This window comes from Cydia fagiglandana, chromosome 7, assembly GCF_963556715.1.
Source record: "Cydia fagiglandana chromosome 7, ilCydFagi1.1, whole genome shotgun sequence".
NCBI lineage: Eukaryota > Metazoa > Arthropoda > Insecta > Lepidoptera > Tortricidae > Cydia > Cydia fagiglandana.
In genome coordinates, this window is record NC_085938.1 from 15140333 (window position 1) to 15158744 (window position 18412).

Below are 18412 nucleotides of genomic sequence, written 5' to 3' on the forward strand. Positions count from 1 at the left end.
GTTCTGAAGCCGTGAAAGCCGTAACACACTACCGTACCGCACCGCGACCTTGGTGTGCCGCACCCATAAGTGAGAGCGAGAAGCAGATATCTCTTTTGTTAGTGTGTTATGGCTTTAAGCACATTTTTTATTATATCCAATGTGTAATATAGAGGGATAATCCCTTTAAAGAGATTAGAGGGGATTTCCGAGTGCTTTGTATACAAAGGCATGAATAATCATTAACCGGAAAAAGTCTGTAAAACAAGAACTTTCGTCTTCTTCATTAAAAAAAAGTCACTTCCGGCTGTCAAACATCATATTGTCATAGTGACAGCTGTGACCTGTGACATTTTCTGTGTAGTGTTTCTGTCAGGAAGTTATATATTAATCGGGAGCGAACTGTCACTTTTTTTGTCATACTAAATTGAACCTTATCACCGAGCCAGAAAGTTGTTCGTACCAGACTAGAGAAAACGGTCCACATGAGATAGAAAACCAGAGCCCCGTGTCTCACTCGCACATGTTGCCAATGTAAAAAAGATACCATTGTGGCAGTATTTATATCAATATACTACTGAAAGTAATTACCTTCATATACTATTTTAGTGCTATATTCCGATTACAGTTCCGATATATTTTAAATAATTTGTTAATCATTATGATGTCAATATTATTAACTGATTAAACCAAGCATGTGCATAACAAAAAAAACATTAAATTGAATATGGTAGAAATTGTAGTAACTTTGGATATTAATTGGTATCCCCAACTTGATGACATATTTTTCGTGTACACACACACACACACACGTGTACAATCAAGAAAACACTGTCAAACTCATTAGGGTGACTATGATATCGGTGCGATTTGGATCGGTCTTACAGAATTGTTATTACGTACTTAATGTAAAAATAAGTTTACCTAAATAGTATACTAATAAATAAATAAAGATATACTTATTTCGGCATGTTTAATTATTCGATTCATGTAATGAGAGCTATATAATTGCCAAAAATTAAATCCAAAGTCCTTAGACATTACAGACTCATGTTTATACTTACTTACATAATATTTAATTACTGAAACGTTAATTCTAACTATTTATATAGATGTAATCGATTCTATATAGGTAGGACACACATTTCCGTCAGTATACAAAGGCGGCAAATTTGAAAATTTTGTTGCAGACCACAGATCTACGATGACGCTTACGCTTAAAGAATAGCTTAAGTATGCAAAAGGGAAGTCATCACGTATATGAACACACCATGAGTATGATATTGATAGTGATAGGTATTTTGTTAAGCATAAATAGTGTAAGATGCCGGTTTACACAGTTAAATGTAAGTTTTTATTTCGTTGTGTGCTAATATTTTATTATTTTAGTCAATACTCAAGATAATTTCGTGAGTTTCGTGTATAAACATAAATTGTTACGCCACGCTACGCTAGGGCTTGACAAAATGACTGGTATCGATAACTAGTCGGTATAGTATTAATATAAGGTAATTTGCGATACAAGTGTTGAAAGTAAGAATCAAATTCGTAACGAGTGGTGATAAATTAAAACACGACCGAAGGCAGTGTTTTTAATCGACACGATTTGCGAATTACCTAGTTACGTAGTACAACGTTTTACCCCATCCTGGATATCTGTCTCGCTCTCTCTTATAGCTGTGTTTTTGATGTAGGTACGGCGGACCACACCTTCCTCACAATCGACCATGATCGCGATTCAATACGCCCATCCCATCTGTAACAGCTTTTATAACGACTAAAAGCTGTTATAACGACTAAATTAAGTAAGGTTGTTGTGAAGCGTTTTACAGGAGAGAAAAAAACTATATCCATCTCTTTTCTGGGACAATTATACTAGCATAGGGAAAATACAGTATGATTCTCTCTGATTATGTACGAATGAGAAAAGATCCTGGCCAAACTATACATTCAATCTTATGCTAATATCCCACATACATATGACTTATGGTCACCCTAATTAGAAAGAGATGGAGGGCTCAGGTTTGATGTCTCATGTGGACACACTTTTTGGCCAGTGTACACTATCCCGTTTACTCTCTACGTCCGTGGTTTCTGTAAGTGAAAAAACGTTTATAAATTTTGTATTTCATTTGAAAATTGTAATTTTACCTAATTTATTGTATCACAATACTCAATTACGTAAGCAAAGTCAACATAATTAACACACAATTTTTCTATGAGCCTCCAAGTATGAGCTAGTAAAAATAAGTCCTTGTTATAAATTCTTCAACTTATTTTATTACTACGCTGACAACATTGAAGACGTCATTACAGTGCATTCGTGTGTGTGGATGTGATGTGATTGTTTCGCTCTGCCTGTGTAGTGTAGTGTAGAAGCAAATTGGGCGTTGTTGGCTTTAGTTTATTAGTGCTATAACTCAATGAAAAATACAAATCGTAAAAATGTGTTGTTTGGAAAGATGTAATTTACATTTATGTGGACACGAGCAGTAGTGCATTTGTGTTTGAAACATTACAATGAATTAAGTGTTACTTTTACGTAGTATCCTTTTCCATTATACGTTTAATTGATTTTATGCAAGACTACTTAAAACATATAAGTAATGCCGGAGCAAAGTAACGATTATCGCGTTGTAGTTTTCGGTGCAGGCGGTGTGGGTAAAAGTTCCCTGGTACTACGTTTTGTAAAAGGCACGTTTAGAGAGTCATATATACCGACTATCGAGGACACATATAGACAAGTAAGACAAGTTTTCTTAAAATAGAACCAAATTACCTGCATAATCGATTTTATTGTGTATGCTTAGTAGTGGCATCCGTGCTATTGTTGTCTTTTTAAGTTATTGTATTGTGTCAAATTGTATACTTGTCTTGTTATTTTTTTATGTACACTTGTAAAGGCTTATGTTTCACAGCCTGTAATAAATGATTATAATAGCACCTCATCCTCATCACTTTGGTAGACTTAAAATATCATGTTCATTACACCTACTTGAAACTTTTATTTTGTCTTCCGATCTGTACTTAATTTTAGTTTTTGGGATATATACATTAGCCTGTATACATAGGATTAAACATATTGTGCACCATACTTTTTTTAATATAAACAGCTCACAATAGTCATCGTTTAATAAATAGTATTGGGTAAATCCATGGTTCATTCAATCCTTATATATAAAAATATTATTAACAATAATAAGTTAATATAGTGTTACATATTGATGTGAGATATTGAATCAATGATTATTTCCCATAAATTCTATGATTTTGTCATATGAGTAGTAAGCTTTTTCTATATGAAAGGTTTGAGTCACTTTTTGACTGTTAACAAAGAACTTTTTGAGCAAAGAACTCTAACTCACAACAAGAAAACCATTAAAAGGTTGTTGTTTTCATGCCACTTTGTAAATTTGTGTCAAGTCAAAGTTTACTACAAAACGTAACTAATATTCAGTCTTGTAATTATTAAAAACTTGGGAACTGTGATAAAAAGTCATAGCAAAAAAAAGTTTTTCAATATACCCATTATTAATATTTTAACTACCACAAAACTGATTAAAATTAATATTTTCAATTTGTGACCCAGGTGACACAACCATGGTTACAAAGCTTAATAAGAAGGGATATATGTATGATGTATGTGTATAGTGGCCAAGATCTTACTATTTATGCTGCTGGCATTCAAAACATTGATCTACCTATAAGCTGAATAATAAATATGAGGATGGCATAGAAGAATACAGTTTTTTTTTATTCAAAAGCAATAAGTAAATGCTACAACCTCATAACTCATTATCTTAAGAAACAATTTTTTATTCTGTTGTATATTTTTATTTGATTAAATGTGTTTGTTTAATTTTTATTTTATTATTTTCCTCGTCATTTAGATTATTCACAACAATATGTTCAGGTGAGTTTCATTCATTATGTTTTTATTTTTATTTTATCTCCCTCTTTGTTTTTGTAATGCACTTGGATGTTTTGAAATATGATTGTCTTATGGCCAACACTGTATGCATATTTGGTAACATGTCTATGTCGATGTCGCCGACCATACAAGTTAATTTGAGAGCAACTCAAAATGAGGATGATTGTGCAGGTCATTTTCAGCATAACATTCTCCATCGCGCCTGCTGCTAACTACACTTGGTCACAGTGTTGGCCGAAACGTTAATGCAATTGACCATTAACCATAACCATTACAAATTTAACCGTAAACTGTAACCGTCCGTTACTGTTTACGGTTCAATTTGTAGTAGTTAATGGTCAATTGCAATTAACGTTCAGCAAACACTGCTTGTTTGGCCTTGCGTCTCTTGAATTGATATTGTGCCAGCTTAGCTAACTTGGCAAGCCTTTATATTACCATAACATAATTTACGACATTTGTGGCCCTGACATAATTACATGACCTAATGCACTAATCGATTAAAGATTCACCAATTTCAACAAAGCATTATTGGTCCGTCTGGATTACCACTTTGCGTGTGTTTAGATCATTAAATTCCAATAAAATACTTCGTCGGTTTAAATACAAAAGGTATGCGGACTCACGGACTGTTACCAATTAAAAGTACACACATTTGTTCCATTATAGGAGTTCCACGTTACTGTTTAGATGTTTAATTTTATTATATTGCACCTGGGCGTGTCTTATTAAAACGCTTTCCTTTAAAACGTTTCAGGTGATAAGCAGTAACAAGACGATATGCACGCTGCAAATAACGGATACGACGGGGTCGCATCAGTTTCCTGCGATGCAGAGGTTATCTATCAGCAAGGTAAACAGCGTAATGTACCTACCATAATATACCAAGGAGAAAAAAAATCTATCATTTTAAGGGTTCAAGTTCAATTAGTCCTTTGGGTACTTTCTGCCACTAAAGACACAAATTTAAGAGGGAGCGTAAAGCCAGGAAATTAGAAAGAAACAAAAGATATGGCACGCCGCGGGAAAATTGCGACGATATGTTATATTATATACGTTAATCCTCTCTCCTCCTCTTAATTTGACGATTAAATCTGTGATAGGGATAGGTATACAGTTATACACTGCGAGCTTCTTTACAAAATATTCATAGTTTAATAGCGTTCACAAATGATTAAGCGATATAAGAAACTACACAATACAATGGCACGTAAATTGAGAAATTGTTGAGAAAAATATTTAGTTTTTCATGTTATTTCTGTAACTAAAGGTATATGTTTAAGATTGCGATTCTAATGCAGTTTCTCGGATAAACGTGGAAAAAAATAGTTACCTAAGAAGCTGATGGTAAAAACTCTTTTTACAGAACCACTGTAATTGTTCTTATTTTCTTTCAGGGCCACGCGTTTATATTAGTCTACTCCGTGAGCAGTAGACAGTCTCTCGAGGAGCTAAAGCCAATATGGCAGACGATAAAGGAGATAAAGGGCGCCGATCTGCCCAGTATCCCGGTGATGCTGGCAGCAAACAAGTGCGACGAAAGCCCAGAAATCAGAGAAGTATCTGCGAGCGAGGGGCAGGCTCAGGCACAAATGTGGGGCGTCTCCTTTATGGAAACATCTGCTAAAACGAATCATAACGTCACACAGCTTTTCCAGGTTAGTAAAAATATTATTTTATTTGATGCGGCAATCAACTCTTTCCCTTTGGAGGCATAAACTCTTCCACAGTTATTTTCGGTAGTAGTTACAATAGTTAGGATAATACAGATTTTTTTTGTGACCTAAATGTCTCCTGACTTAGGAGGTGGAATGAAAACAAAAAACATCCAAGTGTAGCTACTAACCACTTCCAAGGGTCCGTTCCACGAAAAGCAAAATTGTGTTACGTAGGTTAGGTACCTAAGTTTCATATTGATTTGCGATCATTGCGCATCTTGCTTAGTACTTACAGTCGCCATCATATATATTGGCGCGGCCAAGGTGCTCAAAAATATCTGAACACGCACTCGAACGCCAATAGAGACGTGTTCAGTGCCCTATCCCACAAAACTTTACAAGTGTACAATTCGACAAAATTGTTAAATTGTAAACAAAAAAATGTACCACAATAATTACAAATATGTATTCATATCAAGTCTGCAGTATACAAATATGTAATTTTTGCTAAAGCGTATCACAAAGAATAAAGGTATGTCACGACAGCTTCATAATTGTAGAATTATTGATTTGTAAATATACGAGCGAAAAATTGTAATGTTACAACTACAAATATGTAATAATTTATTTTGCTTCTTTAATGTTGAAGGTAGTTTCACTTTATACGAAATACGCAAGAATTACATCAATTATATTTATATAGTGATCTTGATCTATCTACGAGCATTTACATACTAATTGACATTACAATGGATTTGCAAGCTAAACTGACCATTATATTATAAACCTCATAAATGAAAACAAAAACTTTAGTAAATTTAGTGATAAATTGACGCACACTATGTAAAACAAATGGAAGGAAAAAGCACAAAATTTAAATGATTTAGGAATAATGGAGAAAGATTGGAAATACTTAAGGGACACTATGTGGCAAAATTGGAAAAGGCGTACGGAGATAAGCTCAATTTGAGTATATGCATTTTTTTGTCCAGTATATATGAGTATGTCGTAAATTAAATTAAAGCTAAGTAAAATTGGGATTATATATGTATGTAGGTATATATGAAATTCATGACACCTAGGATCACTATCACTGCTACTTGAACTAAATATTTCGTGGTAGGTATATATACAAAGGGTTGGAATCGCTAAAAATGATAAAGATACTACTGCAATTACTAGTATTCGTTTAGTAGCAATTGTAGCAAGAGGGTGCGATACACGTTTAGAGAATTGTTAAATTGTAGGTACAATTCTACATATATGTATAATTATTACTACAATTTAATGTAGCACAAAACAATTGTCAGCTACAAATTAGTACATTTTCCGGAAAAGATATGTAGCGTATGTAAAGTTTTGTGATACAACAAATTGTAGACTTGTGATACATTTTACATATTTGTAAGAATTTTCCACTACAAATTTGTTACTTATGGTACGCACATTTGTATTATTACAAACTTGTAACTTGACACTTGTAAAATTGTAATTGTAAGTTTTGTGGGATAGGCCACAGATGGCGACTAAACCCCAATATTAGATTCACTGGAAGTAATTATCAAATCAAAATGAAATGTTTTAAGTTCATATGTCGTTTCAGCTAGACAGGGTTAAAATGTAAAAGTAAAATTGTAAAATTTTAAATTTTTTGTGTAAAATTTCCATTTTATACTTTTAAAAAGTGACCCAGGGGACTAGTCTACTGAGGCACACGATTTTTTAAATATATGGTTTTTAACAATAACGCTAACTTGTTCTAATTTTAGGAATTACTGAACATGGAAAAGAATAGGAACGTCTCCCTTCAAGTAGACGGCAAGGGAAAGAAAAAGAAAGACAAAGTAGTGAAAGACGGCGGCGAAGCTTCAGCGAGCGGAAGGGAAAAATGCTGCGTCATGTAGTGTTACAGCGGGTAACCCTTAAATATATTATAAGTAGGCCCATTACCTTATACCTAATTATTTATTCAGTCACATTAAATCTAGTCATTATTAATTCATATCTCGATGATTTCGCACGACATAGCATAGTTATTGTAACGCATAGGTAACATAAATAAAATTATAGGTACTATAATTATGCCTTTAAAATAATTATTAATAATAAAATATTGTGATGAAACTTGACAGTCATCAGAATGCATGTTTTGCTAATAATTAATATTTACACTAGTTGACTTGTTTAATAATGACTGACGTGATTCATTAATAAAGAGATGAGTGGATATCCTGTAAAGATAGTGTGAAAATACAACGAAATGAAGTCTGTAGGACTTGCTGTTAATTGATTTCGTATCCCGAATACAGTTAGTCGTTAATTATCCGATGCTAAAATATTGTGCAGTGATACCTACGACTTTTTTGTGATCTCTTCGTAATGTTTTTTTGTCCAATTTTTACTCTCTCCCTCTCTCTCTCTGAATTCTTGTACCGACTCTGCGGTATTATTTAAGAAGAGAAATTTATACCATGTACTTAAAGAAGTGATCTCATGTTTTTGGAATTGTATCTTGTATAACGTGTGCTAAAATGAATTATATCGCTCATTAGAGAACATGTTCTGATTATTAAATACTATTTGGTGATCTATTAAGGCCAATGTAATTCACTTGTAAAGAAAGAACCGCCTAACTATAGAATTTGAGTCTATTTACATACCTACTAGACCAAAAAGAGAGTAGTTCCTAATGAAGTAGAAAAAAGCATATTGGAATATTTCCTGTGCCAAATTTTAGCCCAGACATAGAAAAGATTAGCATTTGTACTTGACATACATTAACGTCAAATAAACAAACATATGTATTTTAATTTAAAAAATTTTAAGCAATTTTGTTTTACATTTTGTTACAAAATAAGGCAGACGATATTGAAAAGACAGCGCTGAAAGAATATCCTTCACTCTTGAATATTTTTTATAGATTGCTATCTATATTTACCATAAACCACTGCGCTGGTAAAAATCACTTCTCAAACTTTCTAAATTATGTAAACTCAAGTTATAATAGTAAAAGTATTTTCTTGACACTAACGTACCATGTATGTAGGTACCGTACCGTATCCATTTCAAGTTTTTATACTTACATATTTAAGTATTTAAGTCACGGATAATGTGGTATAATATATAAGTAGCATTTGCCTCGAAACGTAGCCGTCGCTAGTTTATATGCACCTAATTTATCATTCACCAAAACATATCTAAGTAGTCCAGTATTAAAATATTATCTACTTACTACTCAAGAGGCCGTTGAATTTAATATTCGAAAATAGATCTTAGGAGCACAACGCCTTTGCACGTATTTGTGCCCGAATCTTCAACGAATTGTTGTCATTGTATATTTTTATGTATATTGTGTTCACTCATATTTTATATTGCATGGTAAAAGTAGTACAAGTAGACTGGAACAATCTTAAAGTAGGTACATTATGTCTAAAGTGAATTACCTTACCTTCATTGCTTTATTTTTACTTAAAATATAAATGTTCATTATTAATATACCAGAGACAACAACCTTTGTAAAAATATAAGATTAAAATATATGTTATATTTGTTTACATTATACAATTTAGAATGTATAGAATTTCTATTAACCTTTTGAACGCCACAGACGGCAAATGACTGCAACGGAAAATCGTGACAACGACGCCAAAGACGGCATTTGACGTCGGTCGTTTTATGATGAAAAATCTACTGAAAAACACCCCACTTTTAGGTTGGCATTATTTATTCACAAAACTAAATTTTACTCCCGTGGCGTCAGTGGCACGGCAAATGGATGCGCCGTTTGGCATTCAAAAGGTTAAACTACACTTTGATCAGGCTATGATTATTTATTAAAAGGATCAATGAAGGTTTTTTTTATTTGTCTTATTATGGGAGTGATAGTAAACATAAAGGAGACGAAATTAGACACGGTGTTAACGGCGGTAGTTAATATGCTTGGCGTGTCAGGCATATATACATATTTGTACACTTATCATTTCATTTGTGCACGATATTAACAATTTAGTTAATATAACAAGTTGCATTAATAATAAAAGTTGTTAAATGCTGTGTTGTTATAGTCGGACCAAAGTTTCATGTTAATTGATGTAAGTTATAAAAACCTAATTTCATTTAGTGTCTAAACTTTAGTTAAGATACATCGGTTAAGATCTATTTTATACACTCTCTCTGTCTCTTTTATACTGTGACTATACCTGCTTTTGCTATTTTCATACAAATAATTATATTTATGCTATATGTCTATTAATTAACAATTTAACACTATGGCCTTTAAAAACTAAAACTTCTTTTAAAATACTTTATTCTTTAAAACCATCAGCTTACTATTTTCTTACATTCCCTTTTCCCACTGGGTCGATTAATCTTTGCTTTTTGTTGTTAATTCAGTCCCGTTAGCCAGGAGACATCATTGGCAATATTAACAAGTATCACGCTTCAGTCATTTTATTGGAGTTAATGAAATAATTTTTTGAATTTGAAATTGATTGAAAAATTCTAGGGACTGCAGAATGAAGCCAACATAAGAGCTTTTTGATTCGCGAAAATTGTATAGGTACCGAAGTTAGAAAACGGTTAGTATCAAAGATACGAAAAGCCTTTCAAATGGGTTAAAGTTGCTATTATTTGTAACCTTTGCTAAAATTTTACTACTACTGAACGTACTTGTACGTTTAGTACTTTAGTAATTTGTAAATTATAAGTACAAACCAAACGCAACAAAATTTAGCTACTTACCTACATCCATTGCTGCACGGGCTGCGCCCACCATAGTTTCATAATTCACTAGTGAAATGAAATATTTGTGTATTTAAAACTGGAATTGTAATGTAGTATGTAAATTGAAATCAATTAATGCCACAAAATAAATATAAAATCACTGTGACCCAAGAGACAATGAATACAAGAAAAAGTTAATTGCTCTACAATACATAACGAAATAGTAAGCTTGTTGGCTTAAAGTAAGAGTTCATTCCTAACTAATTCTACCTATATGTACTTACTGCCTACGTAGTCAAAACGTTTGTAATGAAAGCATTAATATTAATAGTAAACCACAAACAATAATATTAAGCAAAATTTTCCAATTGCGTGTTTCAGTAGCGTCTGCTAGTATTCTTTCTCCGTGTCTAACTCTAATACCTACACTTTTAAACACTTATTAATCATCAGTAATGCTATAATGTAATTAATGCTCCTTTACTCTTCAAAATGGTGCAAACTTAATATTGAATGGCAATAATATTATAGTAGTTGCTAGAGATTTCGTCTAAGTAGAAACCCTGAATAAAGGTGTTTGTACCTTAATATAATATGAATGACTCAAAGCTTTAGGATATCAAGGTACCTAAACTAAACACCCACCTTACCTTGTGTCAAATGACAAAATATGATGCTGTTTCTTGAATTTAATTCCTTTGTGAAAAAAATTAATAACAAGTCTTAACTACATATCCGACTAAAAATTATATTTACCTTATTTATCCTTTTTTATAATACAGGAGAGTCGACGATTTTAAATTAGATACCTACTCACTTAGTAATAATCGAAGTGATGTATCGTAACTGAATGCGTACCAATCGTACCATAAATGTATCTAGTCCATAATACCTACGCTCTAGCAGTAGTTTAGAAGTAGATCTCGCCTCATTACTTATTCACAAAGAAGCTTGGTTAGAATAAAAGTGTTGCAACATTTGGCTTTACACGATAGAGTGAAGTGATGGTCTGTTTGTACATATTATATACTTATATATGGTTTTGTTACAATGTTGTATTTATTGTGGGGTTGCGAATGTTTGTTGACCAAACCGAAGATGATGATGTAGATCGTAAGTAACGTAACTGAGCAAACAAGTTGCTTTATTTCTCACTTATGAACTAATCTTTAATTTCCTGAATGATGCTTAGAAAAATTACCAATTCTTATATTTTTTAATCAATCTTGTGACACTCTCAGTAAGGCATACAGAAAATAAAACAGAAATTAAACAACTGTACCGCTATTCGGAACCTAATAATAATATTGAGAATGGCAACCCTGTTGTCGGTCGTATTGTCCTTTTCTAGCATATACGTCCCTCTCTCTCTCACACTCCCACCACACAGCAGTTTGCTTTTTGGCGGTTGTCGCAAAAACAAATTTCCAACTCATTGGCTTGCTGTTTTTCCATCTGGAAGGTCGTGAAGCTAAACTGCTGGTGAGTTTTTGAATTGTACCCCAGTTTAGCTGACTATATTGAAAAACAGTTTCTAACGGCTTTTGCCGTTCGAAATAAATAATTAAATTTAGTGTCCGTTAAACTATCTAGCAAATAAAAACGATCCGGAATAGTAATGTGTAAGTTTTCAAAGGCTGCCTGCGCGCACCGTGGCTATGCTAATGAAAATACTAAAACACATAATGGTAGAAAACACATCGAGCTGGTAAAGCGTGCACTTGTCACCATTAGAATTTAATTAATATTATACCTACATTAAGTCTCTTCAGAGTCTTATTACTTAATTACTTTAAATCTTTGTGTGTCTATAATAACTGTTGAAATTAGGTATAACACTTAAATGGTGATGTGTGGAGGCATACCCTTCAGTTTTCAAGTGATTTGTGTTTTCGAATACGAAAGGATCGGATAGTTAATACGTGTTACGTAGAACCTACGTATTAAGGTAGAAGCTTATAGACGTGTAGGGTTTATCTGTCCAAGTATCTATCAGCAACTTGTCGGTTTATCCCGTTCCGGGTTAAATATAATATTGCATTTTTGGTAATAAACTTGCTGATAAATAACGTGTACCCGCTTAGGAGTCGACGAAGCCCCGCTTCGCGGGGCTTCTATTTCCGCTCTGAGGGACACAAGGTAACGAACAAACCTACATCGCAAGAATTGCATTTATTTTTGTGGAAAGTGAGTACTTCGGCAGTACGTAAACTTAAGTCTGACTAGATAAAGAGATATATTAGCATGGCTCTGCGCAAGAATGACATGGAAATCCTTAAGTATCTCACTCCTTATCAATTTACATCTCTCCAACTAGATCTTAGATTTTGAAAAAAAAAAAAAAAAAATGGTTAAAATGTAGGTAGATAGGTATCTCTTTAAATAAATAACAGGTACTAACAGCTTAAAAGAACTCTTGCATGTAGTTGCTATATGTGCTTGTATTATTTTGGATTTGAATAACTTGATTATTCATTCTATATGTAACTATAGGTACATACAAGACGGTTCTTTAAGCCTACCTACCTACCTACATAAATAGTACCTACACTTGTAAACGTTTTAAATAAAATCGGAAGCCTGTGACTTGAAAGGGCATTAACAATATGGGAATGTTTAGATTGATTCATTGACGAAGACGCATGGTTTGCTTCATAATTTCAAATTATATTCGCTAACTGTAGAGTTAAAGTTTAGTCATGGCAAATCTCGTCACCGTGAATGACACTTTCTAAAAGTGCCTATTAAAGTAAATCCTTTCCCCTTGTCGAGCGAAGAACTCGCAACTAAGGGAATATTACCCATAAACATAAACTTCATTTGAATGATATTCTTAAGCTATGTCTGTTATGGTTCCACCTGCGTAAGGTGTGCCTAAGAGAATCTTTTATTCAGTCACAAACTAACGTCAAGTTATTTGTGATGATACCAATATGTTGTGTACCTATTTAAGCCTGCGCAAGGCTGCCATGTTTCCACCTGCGTAAGGTGTGCCAAAGAATCTTTGATTCATTCACAAATTGATGTCAAGTTACTGATGATGATATTACAACCTATATAAGCCTGCGCAAGGCATGTCAGAAATTAAATGATATGGTCATAACACAGGCGAGCGAGTAGGCCACAATCATAAAAATATAACAAAGATGAATATGTAAATACCTCCTTTTGGACAAAGGACAAGTGAAAAGGGTTCTAACAAAATAATGTTCTGGGTAAAAATCAGTCGAAATAGGTTACGTTATTCGAGGTTTCATTTTTGTTTACCAATCTATTTTAAGGGTCCCGGACACCCTATTGGCTAAACTCAAAATTGGAATAATTAACATTTCTAAAATTATAATATAATAGATATGAAATAACCTAAGATTCCAGGCCTATCTCGACTCATTTTTATTTTAAAGATGAAAAAATCTTTGCACCCTAATATAAAATTGTGGTCTAGAGACGCTAAGCCTCATAACGTTGGTGGCATAGATAATACTAAGAGATTTAGTCACCTAAATTCGACCATAAGCCCAGACAGAATATTGATATTTAGAATAAGGTGTGGTCAATCCTCCAAGGTCCAGATAATCTGTGGACTCTAATTAAATCAGGCTCACTTAAGCTCACGACACAACATAGCTTACGGTTCAATTCTGAAATAAGCTATGTTTAATATCACTGATGGTGTGAAAATAAAATTACAAGAGCACAAACAGCCTGCTCAAGGTGTACAAAGGGTTCCGTTTAGCGGCCCTATGAATATCTAAAAACCTTTGAAGTCTATGCCTGCTATGACAGACTAGAAATTAATATAAATTATATTTGCCTCGAGAGCACTAGTCTTTCAGTTAACATTTTTACGAGTACCTACCTATGTAGGTACACGACATAACCAAGGTTAGGTACCTATTTAATTATTATATCCCTGACTGGCATGGTATAGGAAAATTGTCATGTGCTGCACAAGCATGTTGGAAATAAAAATGTACAAAACTGACCTAACGGGGCGTTTATGAATGATTTATTTTACACCCTTATGTCTGCCTTGTGAACCTTGAGGATTCGAACCACCTTGATCGTAAGTGCTCCTATGCACAGATTAAGTTTATTTTAAACTACCCATGCACTAATCTCAAAGGCACGTGCTTCTATGCACGGACCAAATATTGTTATCACTTAATTCACTTAACATTATTCGTCATAGTTTGATACTATACGTTTAACAAATGTACCCACCGTGGAATGTAATGTACCCAGTCATAAGGTTTTTAATAAACAGTGACTTAATGGTTTGCACGAACGATTCTAGTATAACTTCTGGGCGGTCACGTCTAGGGCATGACCCTCTAGTTCTCAATTTATACAAAATTATAGCATTGCGATACTGTTTGCTTTGCACAATGTGAAACAGCAGCAAGCCTTGCGAAAAGGCGAAGCTATTTTGAAAGGCGAGTACTTTTCAAAAATACATTGTAATATATATAAATATGTTTTTGTCGTGGAACAAGTACACCCAAACAAATGCAGTCATTTATATTATATTATAATATGTTGGCAAAACTCTGCAAAAGAGTTATATAGTCTGTCTGTACAGTGTAACTTGAAGGCATCAATGCACATGAATCTCTTGAAACATGGTGGATCAATTAATTTACACCCCGTCTGTGTCTTGCTCCTATTACCAAATCCACAAGTTAAGGACCTCAACCTATATATAGGTACCCTTCTTGCTCGAGACCTGTAAAAAATGTACACAATAATTTCATGCAGTCAAGTGTCGGAAAACTAGATCCACACACTTAGCGATATCGTGAATATATATCCAAGAACTCTGTATATTGCCTCCCAGGAGGCGGGATGTTATTAGACTAACCTATATAGTAGGTAGTAGGCCAGAGATATAGTATACAAAAGTACACTGGCCCAAATTAAGTAATATTATATTTCAGAATATAAAATAATTTACAATCTTGCTATTATTGAAATATAAACAAGTAACAATTATCCTTAGTTCATAAGGAGGATAAGTATACCTAAATATCTAATAGATTCGACAAAGTGTTGATTCTAGCATTGGATAAAATAGGTCCCTCTTAAAGGGCCTCTGCGCTGTGGCTTTGGGGCCACAGGCGCCCGGCAAATGGTCGGGAACCCCCTGGTTTCCCACAGCAAATAATGTAAAATCACGAAATAAGCACATAAATTTGTATTTCGGTTAAAAGCACCTATGCGATGAGCTAGGGTTTCGAATTAAGTATCTGATTCCTTATAATTTACACACTGAATAGAGAAAACTGAATATTCAGAATTAAGCAATGTCTATGAATAGTTTACAGAAATTAAGCCACTTTAGCGGTCAGAACCAATAAAGTTTTAAGGCTTATGTCTACCAGTAGGCACCAGATAAAGTAAACCACTAAGAAACACTCTTACTACATATATACAAATTATTGAGTAAAATTAAGGTTATGATAGCTAAACATGAATTTAATTAGAATGACTCTGCAAATATTATTGATAAAGTTCTGTGGCAATTCTACACAAGAACACCACAAAGCGTCATAACTAGTGCCACAGCGCAGTGAACAATGAGTGTTGTGGCTTAAGCTCTCATAGTACCTAACCTTCACACTTTTAAGTAAGGTTTATTTATGTATTTACAGTGACTTGCGTTCTCGTTAGTAAAGCATATAAAAGGGTTAAATGCATTTTATAGCTATAACTATAACCTATAACCAAGTATATGGCTTACAGTCATTAAATAAATTTAGTGATTCCCTATGACATTTGAATAAGTACCTAATTTTATTAACTCTGTTTGTGGTGATAGTGATATAACGAATAATTAAAATATTCGTCTACCTAATCCCGAGGGATTCTGGAAATAAGAAAGGTCCTGTCCCTGTTATATTCCTGCAACTGCTTACTTTACTATTATAGATAATTATTATCAAATTTGATAAGAATTGCGACTTATAAATAAAAACTACTCTAGTACGTTATTATTTTTATCTTTTCATACTTGAATTACATTACTCCTTATAACAGATGTTGTATGCTCTTTGAAGAGTAGACTGACTTATCACATCTTCTTTTACCTAGTTTTCACATACCTACATTTAAGTAATTAAGTATAGCACCCTTGTGGTGACTCACTTATTCTTTTTGAACATTTATAAGTACATTAAGTACGTATACAAAATGTTAAGTTAGTATCATAATCATAATATAATGGAATATCAAATTGTATGCTTTACTAAATACCTCTCTCCTCACAGGTGTTAAAATAAAGGGTGTACTGCATAATTAATTAAACACTCATATCTAATATAATAATATTACATATACATAATAAGTACATGTATAATCACATTGGCTTGGCGTCTTCCCACCACCAGGCGATAACAAACACGTCTCAATATTATTATTAGGTTCCGAATAGCGGTACAGTTGTTTAATGACAGCGTTTTACACAAAAATAAAACGCTAATTAAATAACTTACCCTATTCGGAACCTAAAGTTTTAATCCTGCCTGGTGTAATTTTGAGACAATGAGTTGGAAATTTGTTTTTGCGACAACCGCCAAAAAGCAAACTGCTGTGTGGTGGGAGTGTGAGAGAGAGAGGGACGTATATGCTAGAAAAGGACAATACGACCGACAACAGGGTTGCCATTCTCAATATTATTATTAGGTTCCGAATAGGGTAAGTTATTTAATTAGCGTTTTATTTTTGTGTAAAACGCTGTCATTATAAAACTCTCATGTTCTTTTTTTTCAACAAAACCTATTTTATCTATGTAGGGTGACGGCACCAGTAATGGACACGGCACCAATTATGGACATTTTTTACGTTGATCGAATTTATTAAGCAACTGTCCCAACATTTTTCAACTGGCAACACTAAAGCATAACCAATAGATGTTTGAGCTGTCATTTTGACATATGTCACCAAAATCAGCCGTTTTGTTCTAAGATGGCTGCGAAGTGAAATCTCGTTGCGGGCGGTAGTCATAAAAATCCGTTATTGTTGTTGAAATCGTTAAGGAGGTGAGTACATATTTGTGCATGGTGTTATCTTGTGTTATGTTGTAATGAGATTTGATGTTATTTTTACTGAATAATACTATATTGCAAGTAAATTGAGCTAAGTTGAATATGTCCAATCACAGCAATAAGTTTTTTGTGGGGTTTGTTCATTACTGGATTCGATATTTTATGAAATTCAGTAATGGACAAGTGTCCAAGCTTAAGCTTTTTATTACTTTTTTAGTTTATTGTGTTAAATTATTTAATTTATTGCACTAAACATTTGAGTTGGGTTGATTTTGTGATTGCTCTTTATTTTCCAATAATGGATGATGTCCATAACTGGGTATTTTTAGTTGTCCATAATTGGGCTCTTTGTTTTGTCTTAGATGGATGGATAAATGTGGTCGGACTGCAAAAACTGCCAGGCTAAGGCGAGGCCGACCAAGCCATACGTCATTATTTTGCTATTATAATCCGTTTTTTTCATCCTATTTTTCGACAAGGTAAATTGTAGCTATCACGTGGTACCACAAATTTGGTTGGACTGCAAAAACTCGTAGCCTGGCAGCAAAAACTGCCAATTCTATTTCTTGATGAGGTAAATTGCAGCTCTCACGTGGTACCACAAATTTGATCGACCCAATCGCCAATCGGCCGGCCAATACAGGATTTGGCCGACCATTTTTTTTTACTCTCCTCAAAGGCAGCTATCGTACCATACAAGTTTCATACGATTTTTCGATAGGTCTTTTTCATGTTTTTTTTATAAATTTGGTCGGACTGCAAAAGCTGCCAGGTTAAGGTGAGGCCGACCAAGACACGTCAACAATTCTATTTTTCGATGAGGTAAATTGTAGCTGTCATGTGGTCCAATAAATCTGGTCGGACTGCAAAAACTGCCAGGCTAAGGTGAGGCCGACCACTTTTTTTTTACTGTCCCCAAAGTCAGGTATTCTACCATACAAGTTTCATTCTATTTTTCGATGAGGTATTTTTTTGGTGTTTTTTTGTCCAACGTTTTTGCCATTTGTACAAAATCTGCCAGGTTAAGCCTAGGCCGACCAAGTGCGTTGGAAGGTACTAAATGTCAGGTACCTCTACAG

At 33.7% G+C, this 18412-nt stretch overlaps 1 protein-coding gene across 1 annotated transcript; it reads left to right on the forward strand.

The window, feature by feature from the left end:
- Positions 1 to 2306: 2306 nt before the first annotated feature.
- Positions 2307 to 11568, forward strand: LOC134665983 (GTP-binding protein Di-Ras2). The gene is made up of 4 exons (XM_063523043.1): positions 2307 to 2723; positions 4668 to 4763; positions 5308 to 5568; positions 7338 to 11568. Exons 1-4 carry the CDS (start codon positions 2586 to 2588, stop codon positions 7470 to 7472), a joined length of 630 nt encoding a protein of 209 aa, XP_063379113.1. The 5' UTR covers positions 2307 to 2585; the 3' UTR covers positions 7473 to 11568.
- The last annotated feature ends 6844 nt before the right edge of the window (positions 11569 to 18412 follow it).

Coding starts and splice junctions, on each gene's coding strand:
- LOC134665983 (XM_063523043.1), top strand. CDS start 2,586: ATGCCGGAGCAAAGTAACGATTATCGCGTTGTAGTTTTCGGTGCAGGC. Junction 2,724..4,667: donor TCGAGGACACATATAGACAA/GTAAGACAAGTT, acceptor AAAACGTTTCAG/GTGATAAGCAGTAACAAGAC. Junction 5,569..7,337: donor ACGTCACACAGCTTTTCCAG/GTTAGTAAAAAT, acceptor TTCTAATTTTAG/GAATTACTGAACATGGAAAA.